This window comes from Drosophila sechellia, chromosome 3R (genome assembly GCF_004382195.2).
Source record: "Drosophila sechellia strain sech25 chromosome 3R, ASM438219v1, whole genome shotgun sequence".
Taxonomy (NCBI): Eukaryota; Metazoa; Arthropoda; class Insecta; order Diptera; family Drosophilidae; genus Drosophila; species Drosophila sechellia.
In genome coordinates, this window is record NC_045952.1 from 20,858,791 (window position 1) to 20,885,399 (window position 26,609).

A 26,609-nucleotide genomic window follows, 5' to 3' on the forward strand; every position below is an offset into this window, starting at 1 on the left:
TGATGTAATTTAAAGACAGAATATATAAGCAATATTAAAGTTTAACCTAACAAGGAGCCACAAAATCGATCATAAGGTCATTACAATTGCAAAACAAAGAAAAAAACCAGTAAAATTCCAATACTCAAAGAAAACGAGAGCGCAAACTAAAGTATTCAGAGTTCAGTAAATTTTAGAAGAAATTTTCAAAAATAAAACCAAAACTCGGTGGATAATGATGATTCATGTTTATGCATCAATCAAAATAAAATTCTTTAAATAAAAATGAACATATCTAAAAAGTAAGCACTGTTTATGTTATCATTGGTATTGGTTGGAATGCTTTCAGCATTTATAAGGAAACTAATTTTATATATCTTTCATTGACTCTTATTGGCATTGACTTTCCCATACCCTTGGTTCCAGTTGTCCATAATTTTCGATGGGCAGAGCTCTACTTAAGCGATTTCCAGCTTTTGATCGGGCAAAAAAGGCCGCCTCAATGGCTTTAAGAAGCAATTTGGACTACACTTTAGGTTTCAGGCAATTGAAATTTAGCGAATGGCCTCGCCAGCTAATGTGATTCACCTAAGCACAACTCAAGATTTCTGAAATGTAAACTATTTTCAAACCAGGAACCTTTGAATCTCCGTCCCGCTTCGATAAACACGACGAGTTGGTGTCGGTGACAGTCAATGGATTAGCACAGCGCCGACGAAAGCTGCTCTGATTAAATTTACAGATCCACTTCTTATCCCAGATCTATACTATCTGGTGCCGCTGCTGATGATGGTGGCGATGATGATGTTTATTCATAGAGTGACAGTCGTCGCTGGCTTAGTTTTTACAGCGTCTAGTCGGGCGTCCGGGAACTGAATTTTCGCTTAAGTGCTTTAGTAAATTGTTAAATTGCTTTTGTCTTTCGCTCGGCCAGTAGCCTGTATATGAAAATATGAAAATTGATATTATTGCATTTGCACAAGCCCAGCCAAGTGGACTCTATCTCATTGCCAGCAACGAGTTCTCGGCTTGGTTTCAGTCACAGTCGAAACTCAAATGCGGCAGCAGCTCAAAACGAGCACTAAGATAATCGTTTATTTAATCCAATAAGCAAATAGAAACAATGGAAAAAGTATAAAATATAAATTCTAGATAAAAACGTAACGTCAAAGTGCAAGTGCAGTGCTAGCGGCTTAGATGGCCATATATCATAAGATTCAAATCGGGTTTATTTCGGAGCCATAGCCGTGTAGCTTTGCTTTGTCTAGTCTCCAAAATATTTCTGGATCCCGAATGCAATCATCTTGGGTCTATCTTATCTGCTGAAAGACTTGCGGTCGTGTTGGACTACTGACTTATGGGCTCTATAAAGATGAAATTGCATCTGGAATCGCTTGGATGCCCCATATCAATAAAAATAGTTTCCCTATATAACTGACAGCGATTGAAATGTAAACACTTTTATGACCGCCTACATATTGCGCAATTCACCGGGCTCATTAGATCCCAATTAACCATTTGTTTTGCTGTCCAACCGATTAGCATAATGACCCACAATGGGCTTATCAGTGGCGCTGGAGAAAGCTGATTAGATTCGCGGGCCCTGCGAATAAAAAACATAACCTGCTCAACGGGGAAACCATCACCTTCAGACACATTTTGTACAGGTCGGCTCTCTCAATGGTTATACACATTGGTGTAAATCAGATAGACCTCCTGTTATCAGTTGTTCGTTTTATAATGCCCCTTTTGGACTGATAAGTCGCACCACAGCCGTTCGGTCACTCAGAACAGCACCGTCGCGTGTTGGCCACAGTTGATGAGCTCTCGCAGACGTCGTAATCAAAAGTTTCGCCGTTTTGCGACGGGATGTGAAAAGTGCAATAAAGCTGGCAAAATCCGTTTATATTTCCAAATTTCCCTCAGATTGGGATGATTTCGTTAATCTGACTTTATCCATACAAATAAATTAAATTGCAAGGTATCAATTACCAAATTTTTAATCGAAAGCAATTTTAAAAAACTTATCAAAGTTATAGTGCCTAAAATCTTAAAAAGTGGTAAGTGAAACAAGAAGAAATTACATTTGCTTTGAAAATGTATTTATTAAATAAGAAATAGGAGGAAGAGAAAGATATAAAAAAGTGAATAAAATATTTTAAGCGCTCTGACAGATGGCATGTTAAAAAAAAACTAAATATCCCAGTACTTTTTGAGCACCATATAATCATGAATGATTTTATACCGCCCAAACAAGCAAATCGTATATGACTCAATGTGATTTTATATTCATAATTTGAAGATTTTAACAACGTTTTGACGCCAACTGGCGTGGCGACAAGTGTCTGCTTAGGAGCCCCGGCAATCTGCCTTAGCTAATTGCCTAGCAATCTCCGCATCCGAGCTGAATTCTGTGCCCCAGATGCCATAAAGATTAGTTTGCTTATCTGGCCCTTCGACTGACAGCCACTTGGAATATCAGTAGTGCAAAATGAGAGACAAGAAGGAACAGGCGAACAGCCGCAAGGCCTCCCAAGTCTCGGGACACTTTTCCCAAATGGACGTGGACGACTCGGAGTTCAACGATCCCTTCCAGGCTCTGATGGAGAAGGCTGGCAACCATGGACGGTATCAAACCCTTTACAATTTCGTATTTGTCGGCGGTTTAGCCTTCAGCGGTGCCATGATCTACATGAATATCATACTGGCCCTCAATATACCCGATCACTGGTGCACAGTGCCAGGCAGGGAAAACACCAATTTTTCACTCGAGGAGTGGCGGGACATTACCCTGCCCAAGTAAGTGGGAATGCAACCGTCCAAGTTCAATAAACTGAATCTAGTTTTGGAATAGACAGGCTGACAACCGGGGAAGGGAGACGTTCAGCAACTGTGAAATGTTTCAAATGAACTTCTCAGAGATCACGGACTGGTCAGCTTGGAATAGCAATGGGACAAAAACAACAGAAGGTGAGTTCCTTTTTTCTTAAAAAGATGCAAACTATTTAAAGAACGTGTATAAATAAATGACTGCGATTAAATTTAACAAATCTTCGAGAAGTTAAATTTGATTTCGCTGCTGAATTTTAAAAGCTATATTCTACCAAATCATGTGGGTTTTTTATTCGCTCCATATGCACTTATTTATTTGTGTTAACTTTCTGTGAAACCTCATCAAGTGCTGGGCTTATTGCCAAATATTTAACGAGCCAGCCGTTTTCCATCAAACAACTTTTTAAGAGAAAGTAAATACATACGTTTGCCGGATTAGTGGTGAAATTACTTGGCATTTGGCTACTCCTGCTGCCGTCTTCTTATAAATATTTGTAACTTTGCACTCGAATGCATTTTACGACCCAGTCCCCATATTGAACTCCCACTTCCCACTCGTCCTTTCAGCCTGCCAGAACGGCTGGAGTTACGACAAGACCTGGTACGAGAGCACCATCCCCACGGACCACAACTGGGTGTGCGCCAAGGATTTGTTCGTGACAAATGTGTTCGTGGTGGGTCGTGTGACGGAGGTGGCCGGTTCATTTATATTGGGACAAATGGGCGACTCGTAAGTAGCGCGACTTCCACCTAACTAAGTTATGGCAGCGACGGTAATTGAATTTGCCCACTTGGTCGCAGCTACGGTCGCAGGTTTGTGTACTACATCAGCGTGGTCTTCTGCTCCCTGGGACGCCTTGGGTCCATCATGTGCACCAGCTCATACACGTGGTTCCTCATCATGTCCGGCATCGTGGGCCTCACCGTGAACAGCCTCTTCCAATCGCCTCAAATTATCGGCATGGAAATCTCGCGGGAGTAAGTTTTGCCAAAGTTTTTGTCCAACTTTTATTGCTGATGCACCCACTCCATTCGTATCCAGGGAGGACCGGAGTCGAATTGCCTTCTTCCAGAGCTGCGGCTGGTCCATAGGCACCACCCTAATGCCTCTGCTCTACTGGTGGCTACGCCACTGGGACTCTTTCATGTGGCTCACCTCGATACCCACAGCGATGGTTCTGCTTTTTTCCAAGTAAGTCACGCAGCAGTAGCCCACAAAACTCTAATCATCTTCCAAGTTTCCACCGTGACACTAATTGTTTCTTAAGTTGGTTAATGTAGTAGTTAGAAAGTTTGCCTCAGAACATAAAGAAATTTCATCCCTTACGAAGCACCTCTGTAAAAGCAAAGTCCTATATTCATGCTTTCTAAAACTGCAAAATCTTGAATTTCCTGCAGATACGTCATCGAATCTCCCCGATGGTTGATTAGCAAACAGCGCTTCCGCGAGGCCATTGTCCAACTGCAGAAGATAGCCAAAATTAACGGTCATCGCTTCGATATGACCGAGAAGGAATTGGCGGAGATCTACAGCCGGGACAAGCAGGACGTCACCTACGGCATTGCATCGCTCTTTGCTGGTTGGCGGCTGGCACGCAACACCACTATCATGGGATTCAGCTGGTGAGGAATGTCGATAGACCGCGGAAAAATGTTGGAAATTTGATTTATAGTGCATATTTAAAAAGATAAAATAGTCTAATTGAGATATAAGAAATATATAATAATTTACTTAAATTATTTCGAGCGATGCTGTGCATATATTCCCTTATAAAGTCCTGTTGATATTTCAATTATTTCTCTTACTGCATTTAGGACTTCACACTAAAAGCAATTTGCATCTCTAACTGCTGATTCACTCCCTTTTCAGGTGCGTGGTGGCCGTCTCCTATTTCACGCTGGTGCTCTTCAGTTCCCGCATGGCGGGCAATCCGTTCCTGAACTTTTTATACCAGAGCATTGTGGAAATCCCCGCCTACGTCGTGGGCCGTTATATGGGTGAGTGACGCCACGCTGATTGGAGCAGTCCATCACCGTCGATTTGTCCTCTTACCCACTTTTCCAATTTCCACCAGGCGATACGTACGGCAGGCGGTTCACCAACTCCGTGTCCTTCCTCATCTCGTTCGTCACCTGCCTGCCCATCATTGTGTATTCGACGGATGAGCGGTACGAGAACCTCATGATCTACCTGGCCACGTTCATCAAGTTCCTCAACGCCCTCACCTTTTTCACGGTGAACCTGCAGTGCCTGGAGATCTATCCCACGTGCATGCGTCAGACGGGCGTGGCGTTGGGCACCATTCTGGCCAACGCCATCGGCGTCCTGGCCCCGTACCTGGTCTACCTGGGCACCACCGTGGACATCCGGGCACCGTACTACATCCTGGGCGTTCTTTTCCTGCTGGGCGGCATTGGAGCTCTCTTCCTGCCGGAGACCCTGCACAAGAAGCTGCCGGACACCATGGAGGAGGCGGGTCACTTTGGCAAACACGATGTGAGTGCAATCTGGGTCGAGTTTTTACAGTTTGCTCAGGTGTAAAACCTTGAGATATAAATCGAATTTTAAATCAGAAAATTTTATGGAAGTTTTAATAACCAATATTTTGAATGAATTTATCTTACACTTTCGCCACAAAGTGTTAATCCAACGTGCAACAAAATATGAAAAGCAGTCAGGCAATTTCTCTGTAATTACTTTCTCCAAAGTGGCAAGAGTTCTTCAACCTTCTTCCGCTTCATGAGCAATGAGCCACGCTGGAGTTTTGCTGGCACATCTAATTTATAATCTAAATTATGCAAAGCAGCCGTAGCCTAATTTCATTTTTCACAAATTTAATTTACAGAAATTCTTCAGTCTGCCGAAACCGCCGCCGGCGGCGGAGAAGGACGACAAGCTGTCATCCCATCCGGAGTTAACCAGGCTCAGACGCTCGGAGACGGCGCCGTGAATCCCCGAATCCCGGAATCTGAATCCTCGAGTCCTGCGAACTCTATCGAAGTCCTCGCCGGCAATCGATACCCGTTGCCATTCCCGTTCACCACTCATGCGCCCCTTGTGATGTTACGTTAAGTTTGGCCCCAAGTATTGCGAATAAAGTATTGTTATGTAGGCAGCCGTAATAAGACCCGTATAAATCACAAATCACCCGAAGGCCCGACCATCGGTGCACAAAGAAATCCCGGCAATGAGTTTATCAGCGCATCTGTCAGAAATTTACAAATTACCTGGGGTGGCTAATGCTGTGGCTAATTTAATAAATGACGCGCCACCAGCACCGCGGCGCACACATGGCGTATGCGTAATGCGTGGCAGGCGCCTGATTTATGCAAGTTATGTATCAATTTTTATCACCAGTTGCAGGAATTGAGCCCTGGCCCTCGTCTGTCTCTTTCGCACTGAAAGTTGGCCAAGTGCTAAACTGTAAGCAGCCACTAACACCAAAACCAACTGTCAGCGGAAACGAGAAATACAATGTATTGAAATGAAGAGAAATGGTAAGCCGACGCTGGAATGCACTTTAAAAGGGTTGCAATTAATTTAACATTTAGCCTAATTTGGATAAAAATTTTATAGCTTGCTACAGACAAGTGATCGGAAAACAAATTTAATTTCGTAATTTAATGCGCACTTAAACGATTTATTGGCATTTAAATAAAATATGCTTTTCTTTAAAAATTCCCCTATAATGCGTGAAATAAATAATGTTCCTAGCATGCAAGTCCTGCCATTTAAATCTCTCTATATTATCACAACTTTTCGCTGCATTTGGCAAGTTAAACCTCCTCCAGCAGACTGATATAGACCTCCTTGAACTAACCATCTTTGCCCCGGTAAAAACTTTTACTCGTACGGCTTGCCAGAAACAGGACGTGCAACTTTTGTGCGCAAAGGTGTTTCGTTTTTCAAGTTATTTATTATGATTTATTTGCCAATGTGGCGCGCTGATGTGCCAACGTCTCAGGCGGAGACTGAATCTTGGTCGTGGTCTCGGTCCGGGCACGAAGCCACTCCTACTCCGAGCTAACAGCTTCCATCTACCGACTACCAACTCCATCTGGCGTGGCTGCAGTGGCGATAAGTAAATTGTTTATCCTACTTGTGAGTTATGTGCTGCGACGGCCAGCAAGCAAGCCAGGCCAAAAGTAAAGGATGAGGGGCAGCAGCAGGATTCCAGGAGCAGCCATTCAGTTTGATGATCATGTTGATGTTGGCCCTAGGTTGGACCTCGCAACTGGAGCTGGAGCAGGAGCAGGAGCTCTGAAATGGCCGGGGCGGCTAACATTGTTATGCTTTCATAAACAGCTGAGCGCAATTTTCTGATAAGCCAGGTCCTGTGCCTCAGTGTGTTTGCGAGCTGGTGTTACTGGCTATTTGTTTCAATTTATCATAAAAGGCAACGCCGGAAGTCAGCCGAGCTGCAGTTGAATGAACGATGGAGGCAGCGGAGTCTTAGACTTGAGGCGACTTAGCCGTAAGACGACCGGCAAAAGTCCTTGGCAGCCAGCTGAGTGGCATTAGGAGGGATTCCCGGCCATTCGCATCGAGGAGCGGCCTCTTTAAGGACTGCATAAATACGGCTCACAATTATCGCTGTCGCCAGCCAGGCAGCTACACTTGAAGAAACGCAAATTTTCAATTTCAATGGCCAATGACAATGTAATTTGATGTAATTTCTTTGATTTAGTCGATCTAAAGTATTTTATTAATGAAATTAAATGAAATTAATGAAAATATTATAAAAGCTTGGGTATAAAGATTTTCACATTGGAATTCCCAATTACCTTAGGATTTGTGTGGACTTTTGAAGGTGATCCCACTTTAAGAATGAAATAGACCATCTTGCGCTAAGCTAGCTATTTCTCCCAAGTGTACCCAAATTACCCCACAACTTCAGCTTGTCTTGAGAACTGGTCCTCCGGTCCAGTTTGTCCTGGAATTTTCCTCCTGGCAGTAATGAAAACAAATGCCCGGCCATTTGCAGCAACGGGGACAATTAAAGAGGCAAACATTAGAAGACTGCAATGGCAGCGAAACGTTAAGTAAATCTCGAGTGCATTGCCGCATTGGAGCGGCGAGGCTTTTACTACAAATTTTCCCGGGGTTTTTCATATTTCACGCAATTGAGAAGGAGCCAAACTATTTGCAATATTTCAGGCTGCCACACGAACGAAATCCAGACATGAAAAATGCAATGCTTGCTTGGGCTTCCTTCAGTGGCTGAATGTGGGTGGAAAATCGGTGAAAATGCGGCAAAGTGGGTGGAATTGGGCGCAAGAAGCGGGTGCCACAACAGTGATTGCGCTTTATTTGTGATAATAAAACACACCATCGCGCCGAGACGACGACGAGGACAACGTTGGAAGAGTGGGCTGTGGCGGGTGGGGCAGTAAGTTGGGGGTAAATCGAACCGCGAAATTGCAACAAACTGCGCGAGCATTGGCCTCCACGAAAAAGGACGAAAGGGTCGGGCGAAAGAGGTGGTTTCGGGGAAACAGAGCAGAAGTCAGGACCTTGCTGTCGGGGCATAAGAATATTTAAGCTGCAACAACGTTGCAGCAAATATTAAAGGAAAACACCAACGGCAGCGGGGCGCAAAAGGATTTACTGCATATTTCATGTTCACAACGAACCAATTTTACGCTCTTCAAATCCTATTAGTCAATGGCCCTATGGGGATGCATCACCACCACCACCACCAGTGGCAGAGCCACCAGCAGCAGCACCACCAGCAGGAATACACGTAGGGAAATACCTATTAGCTTGGGTTACAAAGTGCATTAAATTACGTATCGAATGGCAAGACAAATAATAATGAGGTTTAATTGAAATATATCTTAGAATGTTTAACATATATTCTTAAAACAGCCATCAAAAAGTGTTATTCAAAAAGAAATCTATAAATTTCATTACCTGATTTGGTTAAAACTTTACTTGCAGTGCAGCCAACAGTAGATTCGGCGGAATCAAGAAGGACTTTCAGTCAAGGCAGCTGTTTCGGCAAAGGGTTGAGATCCATCGCTGTGGTGTGGGATGGAGCGCAGTGGGTGGTGCAGGGTGATTGGTGATGCCTTGGCTCAGATACAGCGATTTACTGGCACACACTCGAGGATACGTATCTATAGATATATCTTTATGTACGTACGCTGTATATATGTATGTATGCACATATATATAAGTAAGACTCTGGCCTGGGTCAGCTTAGTGTGTCTGGCATTTCCGCACGATTATGCATGTGAGTGGCGGTGTGGAGCTCTCTCTGGCCTTTTGGGTGGGGATAAGCCCAGTGGACAGCCCGCAAATGCCCGCCTGGAAACGGTTCTCATCAATCTAGTTACTTCGAGAGCATGAATTATGAAAAACGTGCAAAATGCAAACGGAAATTAAAATTTATAAAAAAAAGGATGGAGCACACAACGGGTTGGGGGATTGAGAACTTCCACTCGGTTAGACAAATGCGCTGTGGTGGTGGCCCCAGCACACGGAAATCAAAGAAAACACTAGCCAAAAGACCGAAATAACAAATGAAAAAGGCCAGGAGCAGCAGGAACTGGGGAAATATGTTTGGGGAAAATTAAACATATTATCCCAAACTCCGGTCCATCCAGTTTTCCCGGCACAGCTGTTGAAAAACAAACCTCAACTTTGGCAGCATTCAACATTTTTGTCAGGGTCCTGCCGCTGCTGTCCTTTATTAATTTAACATGCCATGGCAGTGATGCGATGCGACTTTGACTACAACTTGAACTACAACGGAGGGGCTAGAGGGCCGGATGAGGGGCAGGACCAGCGACAGAGCCATAAAACATATGAGGCAGCCGAGTCGCATGCATTTTTCATGAGACGCTGGCTTTTGTGCCCATCACAATCATCGGACGAGGCCCGAAAAGTCCCAGCGCCAGCGACTCCCACTCCAGACTTCCATTTTCCTGGCGTCGCCAACAATCATCATCGGCACTCGTCCTCATCCGCTCCAGTGGAGTCAGCTGGAGGACTTTTGCTCCTGCTCCTGCTCCTGACTTCTACGCTCATGGCTACACTTGAACTTACGTTCGAGGTTCGAATAATGTGCAGATGATGGGATTGGTGGAGGCCCTGCATATTTGTTTGGGAATATTCGAGTAGGAACCTGCCAGTGAATTTTCTTTCTTTTTCCCGTTTTTCATTTGTAGATTTCACCCAAATTGCTTTCATTTGTTTTAATAGGATGTGGAAGGATCTACAGGCTATGGGTTCAGATTAGAGCTAAGGGAATTTGTTTACATATATATTTGAATATAAACGAAATAATTGGTGAGTTGATTAAGAGGAAAGATACATTTGACTTATATTTACATTTAAAACATTCATTAATTGGATTATAATTGTGTTGACATTAAAGTTATCTTTTACTTCTAGGTTTAAATGCCGGTAATCCGTATCTAATAAAATAAAATAATCTAGTCGGTTGAAGAGCTGTCTGTATCTTCTTTCTCTAGAAGCGAAATATCTTTATTGATGCACTACCAGCAAACAAAGTCAGGGTAGCTATTATTAAGTGAAGTATTTCCCCTTATTTATCTAAATAATCAGACGCCAATGAGCACTCTTTAAAGTCTCGGTCCTTTCAGCTCGCTGATATATTCAGGCACTATTTGTATCCTCGCAGACTCACTTCGCATCCTGTGATTTCCCCCACCAGGAGCAGGAGAGGGTTTAGAGCAATCTCAGCTTGCAGGAAGCGTCAGAGCAATCATCAATCATCCGCCAGAGGCAACTCCGAGATCCGGTGGAGCACGTGAAAGGACGGCGACATTGATGGAAAACAACACCTGGATTTTGCCCAACAGTGCTGTCACTTTATCCTTTTGGAATGTCCTTATAGAGATAAGAGAAGATCCTGACTTATTTCTGTAAATCAGCCCGCCAAAATGATAATCGATTCCTTGGTAGTCAGGTGTGCGGAATTACCCAGTGAAACTCGCATTTGTTGTACATTTCGGGAAAACTCTTTATTTCTATGTGAACTGAAGTTTAAAAATATTCGATTTTTTCATATAACGTATGCAAATTTCGCTACACTTTTTGCGACTTTTTGCCATTTTATTTGTTTTGATTACAAGTGCAAAACATTTGGTGCATATGCTCGCTAAATATTTGTTTTAAACATTTAATATTCTAGGGGTGTATACATATAACTATACAAATGTGTGTAAATATATTTACTATGTTTTAAATGGGTAATTCTGACACGCTTTCGCACGTGCTCTATTTTCATAAATATTATTTATTTATTTATTTGGGCAATCAATTTGCCGATTTTTTTTCGTTTCTCTTCCATTTGCATTTGAAATGCTTTGGCCTTTTGCTTAAACACTTACGTATGTAAATTGAAATTTGTCGATGGCTGACCATCAGCGTTTATTGTAAATATTCGTATGTGGCTAAATGTAGTATGTATATTTGCTGATGTATATTTGTATACAGACCGTAGGTCATCAATATTCATAATAAATTAATAAATATATATCTGTTAGCCTGATTGCCGAGACAGGATCCTGCTCAGATCGGAATCCTTCAGCTCTCCCCCCCTCTCTCCCACTCTGTCTCTGTCTGTCGTTTATTGTGATTTGTTGCGCTCGACTGGCCACTTGGCCATGTTAAAGCTGTCGTCTGCTTGACCTGGCAACGGGAGAACCCCGATCCCCCTTCCCGAAGTGGGTCAATAAGGCTGGTCAATGATTTACGGCCAGCTGTGGCAGTCCTAATTTAAATTATGATTGAGCTTACGCATAAATTAATTGCTGTGGACACCTAGCAGAGGCTGGGATCAATATCGAAATGCCTCTCGCTTGATTGACAGTGAATGCTATGGCCATTTCTATGGCGTGCACTCCGCAATCAATTTTTATTATGTATTATTTATTTTTGGTCAAATTAAAGCGAGCATGCCAGGCTGAATTTGACTTCGTATTTTACAGTTTACGCTTTAATTGCTGTCTCTGGTCTATTTCTGCCGATTGCTCTCATTGTTTTTGGCCATTTAACTGACCGTGCTGTTGTATGAGTACTCTATATATGTATGTATGTATGTATGCTGTATATGCCTATGTATTGGTAGTGCAACAATTATATGTATATTAAACTGGCGCACAATTTTACACTTGACTGCCCGCTCAGAGTTTGTTGCTTTGTTTTCACTTTGCCTATATTTAATTTCACCTTTTTTCACTGTTTGCATTTTGTTTGTTTGTTTGTCTATACTATTTTCACTATTGCTGGTTGCTGGTTGGCTGGTAGAGTCTCTGATGTGCTGCATTTAATTTAATTTCATTTAAATAAAATTATCATCAAAGCCTGGCAGGGTTAATTGCACGTTAACACACGCTAGAGGTGCATCGAATAAAAAATAAATTAAATATTAAATGGCTGCCATGCCAGCCATAGAAGTTTGGGGCTTCAGCCTTGGGGGGGAACAAGAGCTTAAGCTAATTGCAGTTTCGCGACAAGCGGAACCGGAAACGGCCCGCGAAATGGCCGCTGATCCCTTGGCAAATGCACTCACGTAGCCGCTAAATGTTTCAATTTTCTGGCAGCTCAACGCGGCGCCACAGACATTTAATAATAAACGCAGTTGCAGCACCGAAATGGCCAGAACTTTCCCGGATGTCTCGCTGGCTTTTTGGTAGTGTGGCTGGTGGCAGGGAATTGGATTTGGGTGGCTGCGGGGGGAATGACAAAGACAACCGCGAGCAAATGGCCATCGACCATTTTGATGCCTTTCGGCCAGAGAGCAAACAAAATTAAAAACGAATTTGAAATGCCTTTGCCTGGCTCAAAAATGCAAATCGCATTCTCTGTCACCGAATAGAGATGGGAAATCCGAGTGCAGCTCAAAGAATAGAAATATCACATGAAAATAAACACCTAGGCTTGGTTTAAGGTAACAAAGTTACACTGAAATGCTATGCAATCCATATGGCAATATATATATGAAAAAACTTTATATGCTTATTAAAAATCTTTTCACATTCTGCGGTTAAGCTGAGGAAGGCTGAAAATAATAAATTAGTATTTAATGCTTTAAGGACTTCCCATCACTGTCGACACGCACACACGGCAAGAAAGAGAGACAATCACACACATACAGGTCTTGCTGGACAAGTTGCATACTTTCGGGCGCAACATGCAATTAAAATGCAAAAAAGGCAAATGGCAGAGCGACCATTTCGGCTTCAGGTCGATTCCGTTGCGTTCCGTTCCGCCTGCAGCTGCAGCTCGAAAAATAAAAGACCAAAATCGATGCAGTGCCAAGTTGAAACGGAAATGCCAGAGCCGAATCCGCATCCGCATCCGTCCGTTCGTCTGTCCGTGAGCATGGTGTCCGTGTGTCTGTGCAACGTCTGCGGTTAGAACAAGTTTGCCAGCCTGCATCTGTGTTTTTGCGTGTGTGGCTGTGCGACTACGTGTGTGTGTGTGCGTGTGAGCCAGTGTGCGAGTGTGCGTGTTGATTTAGCGTTAAGCTTGTTGGATTTTTGCGTTTTGTCAACATTCCCCCGGCCAGTTGTCGATGCATTCGCAGACTGCTGCTGTGGCGGCTTTCTCGGGGTGTTCAAATAATTGCCGATAGACTTCGGGGCAAGAGCATTTCGAGATTGATTCTGGTTGGATGGGAGCATGCACACAGAGAAAAATAATCAAGAACATTTCCATCGATTTGTTCTTTGCGTGCAGGGTGGCTTTTTAACTGATGGCTTTTGAGTTAACAGCAGAAAGGGTGTTTAAAGGTTTTAACAAGTGTTAAAGGGAATGCAATTGCGAAGGATTCATATAACATAGATTTTGCGGTTTTTAGTTTGAGTTAGATTTTCTCTCTGTGCATCCCCGTTGGATCAACGGGGACGTGAAGTGCTGCTTAGACTAGGCTTAGTGTTCATTAATGGTCAGGTGACTATACAGTGGGTGCGGATGGTGATCAGGTTGGGTTCCTCAATTAGTCCTATGATTCCTATAGCTATTTGTCCTCCTATTTGTTAGTTATAAATGCATTAATATTGCTTCGTTGGCCTGCTCTATTTCCTTTACTATTTAGCCTCATCCTTTAGATTATGACCCTGCCTTTCTTAACATTGTGTATCACCTGATTGAGAATAATGATTGATTCAACAATTTCTATAAGTGAGTGATGTGTGGTTTTTGTTATCCTGTATATTCGGTCTAAGCAGCAGCGCTGCTTAGGGCCGAATCCTAGGGATGCTTTGTATAGTTATTGAGCGGCATCTCGTTCACATGAGTGTGGGCCACCTCCTTGTTCCGGTCATGTATGGCCATTTCCATTGGTGCACTGGCTGGCTTTTTCTGGGCCGCCTTCTGTGTCTTTAGCTGGAAGATAGTAACCGTTTAATTATGATACATTTTAGTATTCAGAGTTCTCTTATTTACTCTCTGTATGGTCTTTTCAAAGTCCTGATGCGGCTCCGGTCGTTTCATCGTGCTGCAGTTTCTCAGGCGCTCATTGGTCTGTAAAGGTAAGTTATTGTAACAATATTAAGATAATTTATATTTTAATAACAAATTGGGTCTTGGCACCTGTTACGTTAGCTTCGTGCATTTACTTTATACAACGTTGAATAAATTATATTTTCCCCGCCACTTTGGCATGTAATTCCGGCTATTTTGTGCCCGCCCATGATTACTTCATTAACCTGAGTCAGACCGAACAAATCGACACCTCAAAACAACCGCAGCAAAAACTTCAAATGGAAATGGGAAATGTCAAATGAAAAGCGCCGGGCAGACGAGTAAGTGTAATGAAAGGGCACCGCTGGTTGCTGGTTGCTCCTGTCCCCGGAGCAGCATTTCCGCAACAGACCGCATAATGAGTGCCGTTGAGGAGCTGGAACATACGCTCCGGGTGACCTTTGACCAGAGGAAAAAGCACAGCAAGAGCAACGGCGACTGAATCACGAGCTGGGGCCAAAGAAGGGTAATGAGTGCCAGAGGACACGCCGCACACACAAAAGAAGTTGTCCCGAACACGGAGCACAATTGTCGCCAGTGCTTAGCCCAAGTCATTTTCAAAATTGACCGCAAAACTCGGGAGGAACCGGAGTGGACAATCTGCAGCCGTGGTCCTCGGCAGTGGCAAATTGTGCTTAAATATTAAATGAACAGCCGGCGAAGGAGCGGGCACACACAAAAGAAAAACCGGACAACAACCGTAAAACACGAAAAGTTATAAACTCTCGGCGGACTCCGGAGGACGCCCAACCCAAATAAAAGGACAAACAAAAAAGTAACCAAAAAAAAAAAAGAAATGGAAGCTGGAACCTGGAAGCTGGATGGGAATGGAAATGGAAAAGTGCACGGCGACAGGACACACAAAACAAAACACTTTGGCACGCCTGAAATAATAAAAACAAATGCGAATGGAAAAGGGACAGTCGTGTGTAGGGAGCTCCACCTGATCCCCACCCACATCTTTCACATCCGGCATAACAACCGCAGCAAAGCCGAAATGCGCTAAGGTGCTAATGACCAGGTAACGTGGAGTTCCAGGAACGTGCCTCGTCCTCAGGTACTTGACAACGCCCCCGACAATGCGATTGGCGCTCTCGTTTTGTCCTCTGCGATTTCAGAACTCGATGCACTCAGAAAAAGTACACCAAGTTCAATTTACAATTCATTTGGTTAATAAAAATGCGATTAATTAGATTTAAGGACTATATATAAAAAAAACTATAATGTGTTAGTATCTCAGCTCAACTTTTAAAACTCACTGTAATGAACAGAGGACTTTTTGCCAGTGCATTGCGCATCCTGTCGTGGATTTCCATCTGTATCTGGCACTTGCACTTGCCGGACACCCGCCCTCATCGGCAGTTCATATCTCGGAGCCTGCCATTTGCATCCGGCACATGTCCTCGCCGCACTGCCCGCTTCCAGCTTCCACCATACCGCTCACGTGACTCCTGACCCCCAGCAAGCCGTGCTCTTTTTGCTCCGGCTGTGTTGTCATTGTCTGGTCTCGACCACTCGCCCAGCGCAAGTCAACGCAATTAACGGTAATTGCCTTTTATCGGCTTAGCCTTGATAAAGTTTTCCACCGCCCCCAGGCTTTTCCGCCCCGCCCATTTTCCCAGAACGCGAACTTTCCTAGTTATTGCTGCTATTGTTGTTGCTGCGGCCATCGTTGTTATTTGTAGGTTTACGCGGTTTTTATATTTTAATTTAATTTTATAAGTAGTCCCAGTGCTCCGCCCCCTTCTCGTCCGCCAAACTTGTCCATGGCAAAAATTCGACATTAAACAGAGCAGCGAATGGTCTCGTTGGCGGCTGGGGAAGGTGGATCGGGAAAAGTTTTTGTTTTGAATGCGGCAAGGAAATGCTTTGAAGTTGGCTCCAAATTATGGAACTTTTCATGGCTTTCCAGAGAGATAGGGAGCGGAGGTAGGGACATTCTCCCCGTCCTGAATCAAGGAGGCGGGAATTAAACTGCGACCGAAATGCGAAAACTCGTTCCATTTTCATAATTCTAAAGCAACTTAGGGGGTGTCAACTGCTTGACTAATGAAAATGTCACTGTCTATATGGCGTTGAACATAAGTGTCGAATGGAAACCAACGTATAAACGTATAAACAACGTATAAAGTTTTTGTTTGCCACGCAAAAAGCCAGTATAGATTATTCAAGATTTAAAGCAGAGGAAATTAGAAAATTCTTAGCTCAGGTCTCAAACAATAAAATAGATAGCCATTCCATAGGGACAATTGAGGACATTCCTATATTTATTTGGTTGAGTTGCCCAGTCCTTTTATACCCCACCATTTTCTATGACAACTAAAGTTTTACCCTTACCCACACACACAAACAAGCAAACTTGGAAGCAAGCCGAAAAGTAGGCAATAAAAATGCTTTCTTAACCGGAAATGACAAAATCACACACGAAATGGTTTCGATAAAAAAGGTCTACCTTTTTTGTAAGTGGCACCCAATTTGCGACCTCCAAACTCACCTTCAACTGCATTCCCTCCGTGGCGTTCAGCTCATCTCCACTTTGCCGGAGGCCCTGCAAAAACCTGTGGAAGACCGTTCTCCGCTGCTTGTGCTTGTTCCGACCCTCTAACCAATCAAATCCAATCCAGATCCAGTTCCAAATCCAAATGCGAGGCAGTCAGGCGAACAATCAAACCGAGAATCAAACAGACATTCATTTGATTAACCAGACAGCCAAAGTTTAAGCGCACCCCAATTTAATTGAATTAAAAGCCATAAAAACCAAACAGCCGCCAAACTGTCTCTAACCACAGCTTCCGGCGCCTCCTCCTCCGATTTTAGACGCTCCTCACCTGTTGCCGAAAAGTCGTAAAAGAAATTGGTCCGTGCTCCCGGATAACTGTGCTGCATCCCGTTCAGATTCAGAGCCGACTTGGAGTCGATGGCGTTCCGGGCCATGCGATTTGCCAAATCATTCTGCGTATAGCTGTAGATCTCGTTCTCCTCGCGATTTGATAGGCAACTGGAGGGCTGCACATGCACGGAAAATATATAACTTATATAGATCAATAAAAACTAAGTTTATCGTTTCTAAAAGACCTTAGTCATAAATATTCAAAACTTTGAAAGCGATTTCATTGGTATTTCATATGTAGAAGGATTAAAACAATAATGATGTGCGTGCGCAACTTAGCCCACTATCCTCTCCCATTTAATCACAAAATAAAATATACATATATCACTTCCCCAGTAAATTTCTTTCAGTGCATGCACACATAAAAAAACACATGAGCACGCATAATAAACGAAACGGAACGGAAATAAATTAGAGTCTGATTAGCTGGAGGTCGTAAAAGCCTTTGCGGCCGTAAAAGTCACGATTCGAAGTCGAAGCATATGCTTACCAAGTACTTGCCGGGCACATAGAGCGGCTGGCTGTGGCTGGTAGGCATCACCGAGGAGCTGACCAGGCCCGTTCCACTGCAGCTGGGCCCAGCCATCCGGCGGGACAGCGTGTGCCCCGTGGAGATGCGCACGTGGCGCTCCTTCCACTTGGACAGGCGCACCTGCTCGATGGCGTCCAGCACGTCGTCGTACGGCATGTTGATCTGCTTGCTGTAGTGGGCGGCCAGGCCCTCCAGGTAGCCTCGTTTGCCCTCCTGCATGGCGAGAAAACACAACACACATTATTTGGTAATTTTATAAGAGCGCCAACTAAATATGCACAATCGAGAAGTAACGGAATGATCTATAGAATCAAACAATATAATTATGCGCTTTTATCTTTATTAGAATGGTAATGTATTGCTATTATTATATCCCTAAATCAATTGTAATAACATAACCCCAATTAACCCCAATCACAATTTCCTGGGGTGCATTGCGAAGTTGCAACTTGGCCATGGAAAGCCCAAGATCCCTAGAAGTCTAAGCCGCAATCCACTAAGGCCAGGGTCAAAAGCATGTCCTCAAGAAGCAGGAGGAGCAAGGTGGGCGCACAAGTGTTAATATCTTCCGGTAATTAGCGAGAGGCTGCCACTTAAATGTGTCCTGTTTGACATTCAAAGCGGTCACTGAAGCGGCAGCATCGTGCTCCTTTATGCTGCTCCATCTGCAGCTGCGTCTCCATCTGCATCCGCATCCGTATCTGCATCTTCTGTGTGTCTATGTCTATGTCGATGTCTGCACCTGCATCCTCGAGTCGGGCAGAACTAAATCCACTGAGCCCCAACCCTAACGGCCTGGCAAATTCATTTAGCGTCGCATTCATGTAATGCACATGCAAACATTTGTGCTGAAATGCAACTTGTCTGCAGCTGTCAGTCAGTTAGACACACAGATACTACTACTACTACAACTACAGCTGCAGATGTAGTACATAACCACCCACACACCCAGGGGGCTGTCTGTCTCATCAGCGCAAAGTGCAATTAGTTGAAGTTGGAGCCCGCGCGTCAACATGGCCCAGACGAAGGGGGCGTCGAGGGGGCCAGAAGCCAACAAGTCCTGTCTAACCAATCCCCTCTTCTCTCGCATTCAACCGGCAGACACCTTTCTTCACTGCCATTCGGTATAATTCCATTTCGGGCTTAAAGTTGCATTTCAATTTGCGCCGCCACAAAGACAACAATCGTAAATATTTAACCACATCTTGGCGCACTAACTATGCCAAGTACTGAGCCATCAGCTTGGGACCAAAAAAAGAGCACCTCAACTGGCGCTAATTAAAATGCAAAGCAGCAAAACCTGATGCAGCCTATGACAAAGTTTTAACACATAGCCACGGAGCAGTCTTAACACTTTTTGAAGGGAACAGGAACCGAAATAGAAGTGCTAGTACACAGAAATAAATAATAACATGCTTTGAAGGACAATAAAAATATAAACCAAGAACGCCTATTTCATGTCAAGTGCTTTGGGATTGGGTCATTCCAGTTCATATTAAACCGACTAGTAATAGAGAGCAGATAAAAATAAAAACAAAATCAGCTTTTTTCTCAGTTGAGTTACAAATTCAGCAGCAGGAGCTGGAGCGGAAGCCTGCGGATCGCGTGCCCTGCATATTAAGCAGCTGCATCGGAATCTGAAGAGTGTCTGGCAAACTGTCAACACTCCATGCGTGCTCAATAGGCACGTCTGCCACGCCCACTGGTACAGAAGCCCCCAACAAGGGTGGTGGGGATGTGCATAGACCTCAACTTTAAATGGAGATGGCTTTGCATCTATTTGCATTGCATTGCATTGCATTGCATTGGATTGCATTTCTTTGGCGGAATGCAGGCGGCCCTGAACTAGTGACATGTTTTCAGCCAACAAAACGTGGACAAAGGCACCAGAAGTCATCAGAGCAAACGAGGCTGCCAAATGCCTTTCAATGTGCATTTCTTTCACGCGGCCACAGTGGGCCTGCTATCTGGAAAACTAAACACAAATGCTGATGAATAGTGCTAGGAACGGACTTATAAACGTGTCAAGCAATTACTATACGAAATTCTAAGGTCATGTTATTTTCCTTGAACAGTACATGCTTTTATGTCACCTACATGCTTTTGCCAACATTTCCAGTTGCGAATTGCTGGCCTGGCAATTTTGCGGCAATCATTTCATTGTGGCACTCTCGCCCAACTCATTTCACTGAAACGCAACCACAATGCTGAGCTTTATCTGTAAGCCAGCAGCAACCGAAAAATACGCGCCAAAATAAACAAAATTAACGCAATGCAAAATCATTTCCCCAACATGGGACCAAAGTATATATAATAAAATAAACAAAACAGCGGGTCGATGGTCTGAAGTGGACACAGTGTATGTTGAGGTGACCCAGCGGGCCTTCGTTGGTTGGTTGGCCACTCGGTTTAACTAAATTAAAATCGTGTTAATTTCACATTAGAGCGCACACAGCGCTGGCTCCCCGAACGACTGTCACACGTTCCACTTGCATCCTGTGCCCGCAACCGCCCACACTTGGCCACGCCACCCGGGAGGGCAGGATGCAAATTGCCAGGACCCTAAACAAAACGACCATAGATAAGAGCAATCGCTGGCTGGTTGCTCGCCACAGTTAGTTGGGATAGTTTGCCGAGGCAGGCTTAATGCTTAATTTAATAAAGTACATAAGAAACAATGCTAACAATTTAAAATAGGTTTTATTACAAGCAAAATGATATGATAGTGAGGAACTATGTACTTACGGGCGTGGAGTACGGATGGGCGGTGAGTCGTATGCCATCCGCCTCAAGGTGTCGCTTCATAACCGCCTCCAGCTCCTTCATGGTCACCGGCGTATCACAGTCGGAGGTCAGGATCTCGTTGCTGCTGCTCAGAGCCTTGGGATCGTTGATCAGGACATAGACAATGGCGGCTCCCTTCTCCCGCAGCATCCGCACACTCTTCAGAAGCTTGCCACGATGCGAGGGATTATCGACGCCGATGGCATCCAGATCTATCTCGCCAATCTGCTTGCAGATCTCCAGCTCATCGTAACCGTTCTCCAGGAAGCTCTCGCCGTAGTGGGCCAGTCCAATGGTGCGCAGCCACTCGCAGACGATGTTGTGGTGCGGCATGCTGGTGCTGGCATTCGCATTCGCGTATCACGTGGCTCCGCTAGGAAACGGAAGGTCCAGCGGTGCGAAGGAGACCTTGTTCAGGCGCTGCGGCTTCGTCGAGGTGCTGGCGCCACTGGCACCACTAGCTCCACTGACCCCACTGGATCCGACGCCAGTCGCCAGCGGCTCCGGTTGGTTGCAGCTGCTGGCGGCACTGCTGCAGCTGCTGATGGAGGTTGCCTTCATAGCAGCGGCAACAGGAGCAAGTTGCGCAGAGCACTCTGTCGGAAAAAAATTAAATAAGAAAATCATTTCTGCAAAGCTTTAAAGATTTTCCTATAGCTGCCAACCTTTTAATATACCCATTCCATCTATAACTAGGAGCATAAAAACATAAACATTAAATTAAATTGAGTTTGGCTTCGTGGGTGTAACGAATGGTATGGATTTCATTTGCCAGGCTCAACAGTGCGTATGCGTAATATGGTTTCGGCTACTTCCGGTGGCCATTTAACTCGCCTGACAGGTGTAGGTCATGGGGGGCACTGCCTGGATCTGGATGGCCAGGGGCAGGGGCCTGGCATATCAATTTGCGTTAATAGCAGTCATTGTTCACTCGCAATCGGGGGAATGGGCAAAAGTCTCTGCCGAGTCCTGCCTATAAGCACTTAATGATAATGCTCGGTCATGTACACGAGCCACTAAAACACTTGAATATGCTTAGCCCCGGAAGCCACTTGCATATGAATAAGCCACTTAAAATGACAGATGGACCAGTGCAGACGGAGGAGGCATCTCCACGGGGGACGGGGCCGGATGGCAGCGCCCTCGGGTCACAGACAAAAGGAAGTCTAACTATTTGTGCAATGCCCATTCTGCGACAACGACCCCGATCCTTGTTTGTTGTCTCCGGGTGTGTTTGTGTGTATACTTGGCTGTAAAAATACACCTCCTCGTCAGGTGGCTGGCAATCTACCCCGAAAACTGTGGTCCAAAGATGCAGACAATGGCATAATGAAAATAATGTGGCTACAGTTTGGCCACACAGGAACTGCAGCTGTCATTGAGTGTGCTAGATTGAAGTGGTCGAGTCCTCCATTTGCCCTGCCCGAATCTCAGCCAGGCCTTGGATTTATGTACAAGAACTTCGATCCGAAGTGAGAGACAACTAATTGACTCAGCTTGACTTGGCTTCGCATACCTTTCATATTGATAAACACATGCTAGACAAGATGCCAGAATACCGGACAATGGGGCGGATGAGTGACCTCCGGCTGAGGGGATGAAAGTGATGAGGCTTTTAGCAGATGAAAGGCACGAAATTGCTGGAAGGGTCCGAGTGGAACTTGAGCAGTAGGAATCCGATAGCCCGGGCAATTCAGAGCTATTTTAATATTGAAATGATTTAAGATCTGAATTGATAAGGGAATATCATGGGACGGGGTTCAAAGAAAAACTTAACCTCAGGAGTCAAGGCATTTAAGCAAACCCTTAAGTGTATACTGTTTGATTTTAATAAAAGGTGTTCACTGGAACTTAGCTTAAATGCTTTGATTATTCGATAGCATGTTTGCAGAAAAAATTTCAAATCTATAATTCAGTTTTAAGGCGCCGCATCTGAATTATTTCTACCCCCTTCTTGCCAACGCCTCTGAGCAGCTGCAGCTGCAAATATTTAACCACATGCCCACCCGCATCTCAGACTCCCGGAAAACTTTCGGCACATTGTTAGCATAATAAACACATAATAAAATGCAAAAGGCAAAATCAGTAAAGTCAATTTTGAAGATGTTTTGCATACGCAGCCGTTGCAAACAGCTTGCCAAAGTTTATTTACGAGCTAGCCGAACAAACCCCGTTCCGGGCCAAAACCCAAAAAGGTTGGAATTCTCGGTTAATGAATGTCAGTGGCACTCCGTACATCGGCCATATACATACTTCCATTCCATATACTTCGCATGGAAAATGTCATATATAAGATGCTACGGGTCGAGTGTAATTACATGAAAGCTGGACTTAATTTGCATATGCCGCAAACTGACTACGATAAGCGTCTTAAATTTTCAATTTCATTGTTTATTAAGTGCCAAATAATTGTTTGTGTGCAGTGAGCCAAATTTGTGATCAAAGGTGTTCGGCCAGCCCACGTTTTCCGTTTGTAATTTGCAATTTCCTGGACTCCTTCACCTTCACCGCCCTCAAGTGGATATATCCTCTGCTATAATTATGAGAAATTCGTAAGCCCTGAAGCGTGTGAAAATTCGCAAATGCATCGCGCTTTCCCCGATTACCACCATTGATTATCGCCTTAGCTTTCTAATTACGAAACTTTCCAAGGGGATTAAGTCCAACTCCTGTGCCACTCACAGCCCACTGTGCGGAAGTGCTGAAATTAAACAGAAACAGAAGCAGCACTCACATTCGCAGATAAACATAAGCCTGCTCGACAATGGCCCCATTGTTTATGGCTTTCACACAAATTTTTATGCAAAATTTCAGCCAGAGTAATTAATTTTAATATGAAAGCCAAACATGCGCGCTCTAACAATTGTCATATAATTTGCCGTCTAGACAGTGGAAATTTAGTATTTTCAATTAACTGCAATGGCAACTGAGCGCTACAACCTGCCACCCCCTTAACCCATTCCAACCCTTAACACCCCACAGCACAACAATGCACACAAAAAGGCGCACACTGATTATTTCCACGACGAGGGCAGGAAGTGAAAAAAGGGAGCTGCAGCTCCTCTGGCGGCTGACTGCCATGTTGACATTGTTGGCTCAAAAAAAATATATAAAATTTACCGAAAATAAAAACAACTAAAGAAAGAAAAAGAAGGAAAGTATGATTTCACTGCAATCCGACGGTTTAGTTCACTTAAAATGCTAATGAATTTAAGATATCAGTGGATAATTATATAAGATATTTAATATTTAGCTAAAAACCTCAAGTCTTAAATTCACGAGTGTCAAGTTTTACATCTCCTGGTTGCCAATATACCCGCAAGCTGGATTGAACCCATTGTGCAGGGGAAATCAGCTCACAGATGAATTCGGTGGGAAAACAGCGAAAATGAGCGGGGATCCCCCTGCTCGGACGCCCCTGCTTGCAGCCTTGAATCCGGAATAGCAGGCGTGCAGCAGCAGGCAGAGCGACGTCCTCATGGTTGGCAACAAAATTGCACTGCCAGTCACCCGAAGGGGGAGGGTTCACAATGGTGAAGGGGGGTGGGTAACGGATTGCAGAAAAATGAATGGGGGAATGGGGGGGTCGGGTTGCAGCCTCGTTCGTGTGCCAATGTCAGTGCACCTGTCGCTGCACTTGGCACTCGGCATTCACTTCGAGTCGCAACTCAACTCGCCTCAACTCATCTCATTTCAACACGACTGGCTGCTCCCTTTCCCAGCCAACAGTGCGTATTGCGGTGGCCGGGAAGCCTTAAAAAAAGGGGACCCCCACCCATGGTCGGCTTCGATTTCACTTTTTTCTTTTTTTTCATGTTTGGTCCCCAGCTTTCGCACTCGTTTTTTAATTGAAATTTCATTTGCCCCGTTTGTTTGCACATAATTACGATTCGGGGGACTTTTGTCGCTTGTTATGCAAATTTAAGGCCAGCTCATCCCGCTCTGAATGAGTGTGAATAGACGGAGATGCATGAATGCCCGACTGGAGCTGCTATCTCATATTTTTCATATTTATTCTTTTCGGCTTCGCTGCGGTTTCATTGTGGTGGGAATGGCCCAAAAAGGAATGGTTTTAGACGGGCTGAAAGAAAGAAGACAGCCTCCAGGCAGCTGAAGCTTCATTCAGCTTCTAGTTTCTTGATGGTTAAAAAATGAGCACGAAACTAAAATCCTTTCAAATGGTGAACTCGTCTGGAAAGGCAGCAAGAAGCTTGAAAAGTTTTCCAAATGCATCCATAAACTGTGCTACTTGCAATGTTGTAAGTATCAAAAATGTCTCAGATTACAGCAAATTTCAATGAAGCGAAGCGAAATTAGTAGTTCTTTGGTTGGTAAAGGCTTTCGGTGTCTTTTAGATGTTAAGAACATACTATAATAATCACTTTAATTGGCGCGTTTCAAACTAATAACCTATTTAGGCAATCAACTGAATAATAGTTATCAATCTGATATGAAGCCATGGATTAGTACGAACCCCAGTCGTACTTCCCCACATCGCTCCGGAAATCCGGCAGTTAAACCCATTGACTGCTGATTGAGTAATCAACGAATCGAGACCCCGTAATTCCGCAATTTACTTACATTGTGAGCCGTAATCAGTAGGTGGGTCCGGTGTGTCCTGTTCGGGGCTCTCAAGACATGCAAACACTCGCGCACTCTCACAGCCAAGTTAAGCGGTTCGGAAGTCGCTATATAATCAAATGCTGCCGCACTTCATTTGCCGGGGATTGGCCAACTGCTCCGTGCCCGCAAGGACATAATCCCAATGCCGCCCACTTGTTGGGGACTCGACCACTGGACAAGTTCTACACGGAGGAAAACTAATCGAATTGTATTGGCTAATAGGCAATCAATCCTTTTAATATCTTTAGTTTCATTTATCTATCAAATATCAATCAATGTAAGAAATAACTATTTTGTCTAAGTCTTCTAGATTGTTGGAAAACTGCACAAATGAGCTAGCACAAAAAAACACAACTTTAGACCATAAAAGGTTCAATATTAAGAAAATGCTGTTACTTGCTGTTACTGAATAAACCCTAACATTTTGTCATTATCTTAAATTATTTTTATGGATGTGAAAACATACCGAAAGAGGTGTTTTATTTAGCTTTCTCTCAGTGTAGAGCCTGATCACACACGCACAATTGCCGTTCGTTTGATTTACGACATCGGATTTGAAATTCCCCGCCGTTGCCTGCGTTTCTTCTTCTAAACTATTTTTTTTTGGGCAGGACAATGGCCGCAAACGCAATGGGCAATGCGCGCAAAAACGGTCACCGGAAGTGGGGTCACCAACCGGAAACGCGGAATGGTGCAAAATGGCGGGCAAATTACGCGACAAGCGGCAGTTTGCTGCCCGGCTGATTGCAAGGCGTACTCAGTGAGACGGCCAAAACGAATAGGCGAACTGCAACCGTGCACCGTGCAACCGGGAGCGGAGTAAAAAACGCAACCAAAGTATGCAAAGCACGCGAGCGTACTGTGGCACCATCAGCAGAAACACGGCCTCCTGGGCCTGGGTTCTTGCCACTGCCTCAGTTGCCTCTGTTGGCTATGTTGCCTCTGCCACTGCCGTTGCCGGAGAATCGAGAATCGGGCAGAGCAGAGCAGTGCAGTGCAGTGCAGGGCAGAGCAGAAAACTGAACTGAACTCCTCGAGGAAGGCCGCGCCGTGAACATTAACGCTGGCGTTAACGCTAACGGTAGGATGACGGATGGGGGTAATCGGGGGTCTGGCTGGTTGCAAGTGCCCCGTTGTAAGCGATACCCAGGAGGGAGGGTTTTTTTTTCAACCCAGCTTTTTATTTAACTCTTCTTTTTGCGGGCCATGCCGTGCATTCTCTTTTTATTCTCGCTGCAGCCACCCCGAAGCGGAGCTGAGGCTTCAGCCTAAGAGCGGAAAGTAGGTGAGGCACATGAGCTCGACGGCTGGCAGGATGAGGCGTCGGATGAGGGGCAGGATGAGGGGCCCGGAGAGTGTTTACCCCGGCTTAGACGGCTCTGACAGGCCGTCTGGGCTCCAAAGCATGAATGAGTTGTGGAAGCAAATGAAGTGCCACGCCAGCCGACGTTGCAACCCGCAGCGTATTT

At 44.6% G+C, this 26,609-nt stretch overlaps 2 protein-coding genes across 4 annotated transcripts; one reads left to right on the plus strand and one right to left on the minus strand.

Annotated features, from left to right (window-relative positions):
• The first annotated feature begins 1,015 nt into the window (after positions 1-1,015).
• Positions 1,016-5,934, plus strand: LOC6607390 (carcinine transporter). Of its 3 annotated transcripts, XM_032722082.1 has the most exons (11): positions 1,016-1,111; positions 1,906-2,039; positions 2,282-2,778; positions 2,834-2,949; positions 3,379-3,541; positions 3,613-3,789; positions 3,854-4,003; positions 4,210-4,434; positions 4,682-4,809; positions 4,887-5,308; positions 5,658-5,762. In XM_032722082.1, exons 3-11 carry the CDS (start codon positions 2,471-2,473, stop codon positions 5,760-5,762), a joined length of 1,794 nt encoding a protein of 597 aa, XP_032577973.1. In that variant the 5' UTR covers positions 1,016-1,111; positions 1,906-2,039; positions 2,282-2,470. The 3 variants fall into 3 exon arrangements, with proteins under 3 accessions (XP_032577973.1, XP_032577972.1, XP_002032163.1); XM_032722081.1 differs by having other exon boundaries at positions 1,023-2,039; XM_002032127.2 differs by lacking the exons at positions 1,016-1,111; positions 1,906-2,039 and having other exon boundaries at positions 2,471-2,778; positions 5,658-5,934.
• Positions 5,935-13,739: 7,805 nt separating this feature from the next.
• On the minus strand, positions 13,740-25,327 carry LOC6607392. Its single transcript, XM_002032129.2, has 7 exons — positions 25,099-25,327; positions 20,479-21,113; positions 17,692-17,946; positions 17,140-17,317; positions 16,806-16,912; positions 14,234-14,311; positions 13,740-14,173 (listed from the first exon to the last, which is right to left on the minus strand). Exons 2-7 carry the CDS (start codon positions 20,848-20,850, stop codon positions 14,039-14,041), a joined length of 1,125 nt encoding a protein of 374 aa, XP_002032165.2. The 5' UTR covers positions 20,851-21,113; positions 25,099-25,327; the 3' UTR covers positions 13,740-14,038.
• Positions 25,328-26,609: the final 1,282 nt, after the last annotated feature.

Excerpts from the sequence above, each read along its gene's own strand:
- LOC6607390 (XM_032722082.1), top strand. The coding sequence starts at position 2,471 with ATGAGAGACAAGAAGGAACAGGCGAACAGCCGCAAGGCCTCCCAAGTC. Across the intron at positions 4,810-4,886 it reads CGTCGTGGGCCGTTATATGG|GCGATACGTACGGCAGGCGG; the intron begins GTGAGTGACGCC and ends AATTTCCACCAG. Across the intron at positions 5,309-5,657 it reads GTCACTTTGGCAAACACGAT|AAATTCTTCAGTCTGCCGAA; the intron begins GTGAGTGCAATC and ends TTTAATTTACAG.
- LOC6607392 (XM_002032129.2), bottom strand. The coding sequence starts at position 20,850 with ATGCCGCACCACAACATCGTCTGCGAGTGGCTGCGCACCATTGGACTG. Across the intron at positions 17,947-20,478 it reads CCCATCCGTACTCCACGCCC|GAGGGCAAACGAGGCTACCT; the intron begins GTAAGTACATAG and ends CTCGCCATGCAG. Across the intron at positions 14,174-14,233 it reads TTGAAAAGACCATACAGAGA|CTAAAGACACAGAAGGCGGC; the intron begins GTAAATAAGAGA and ends ACTATCTTCCAG.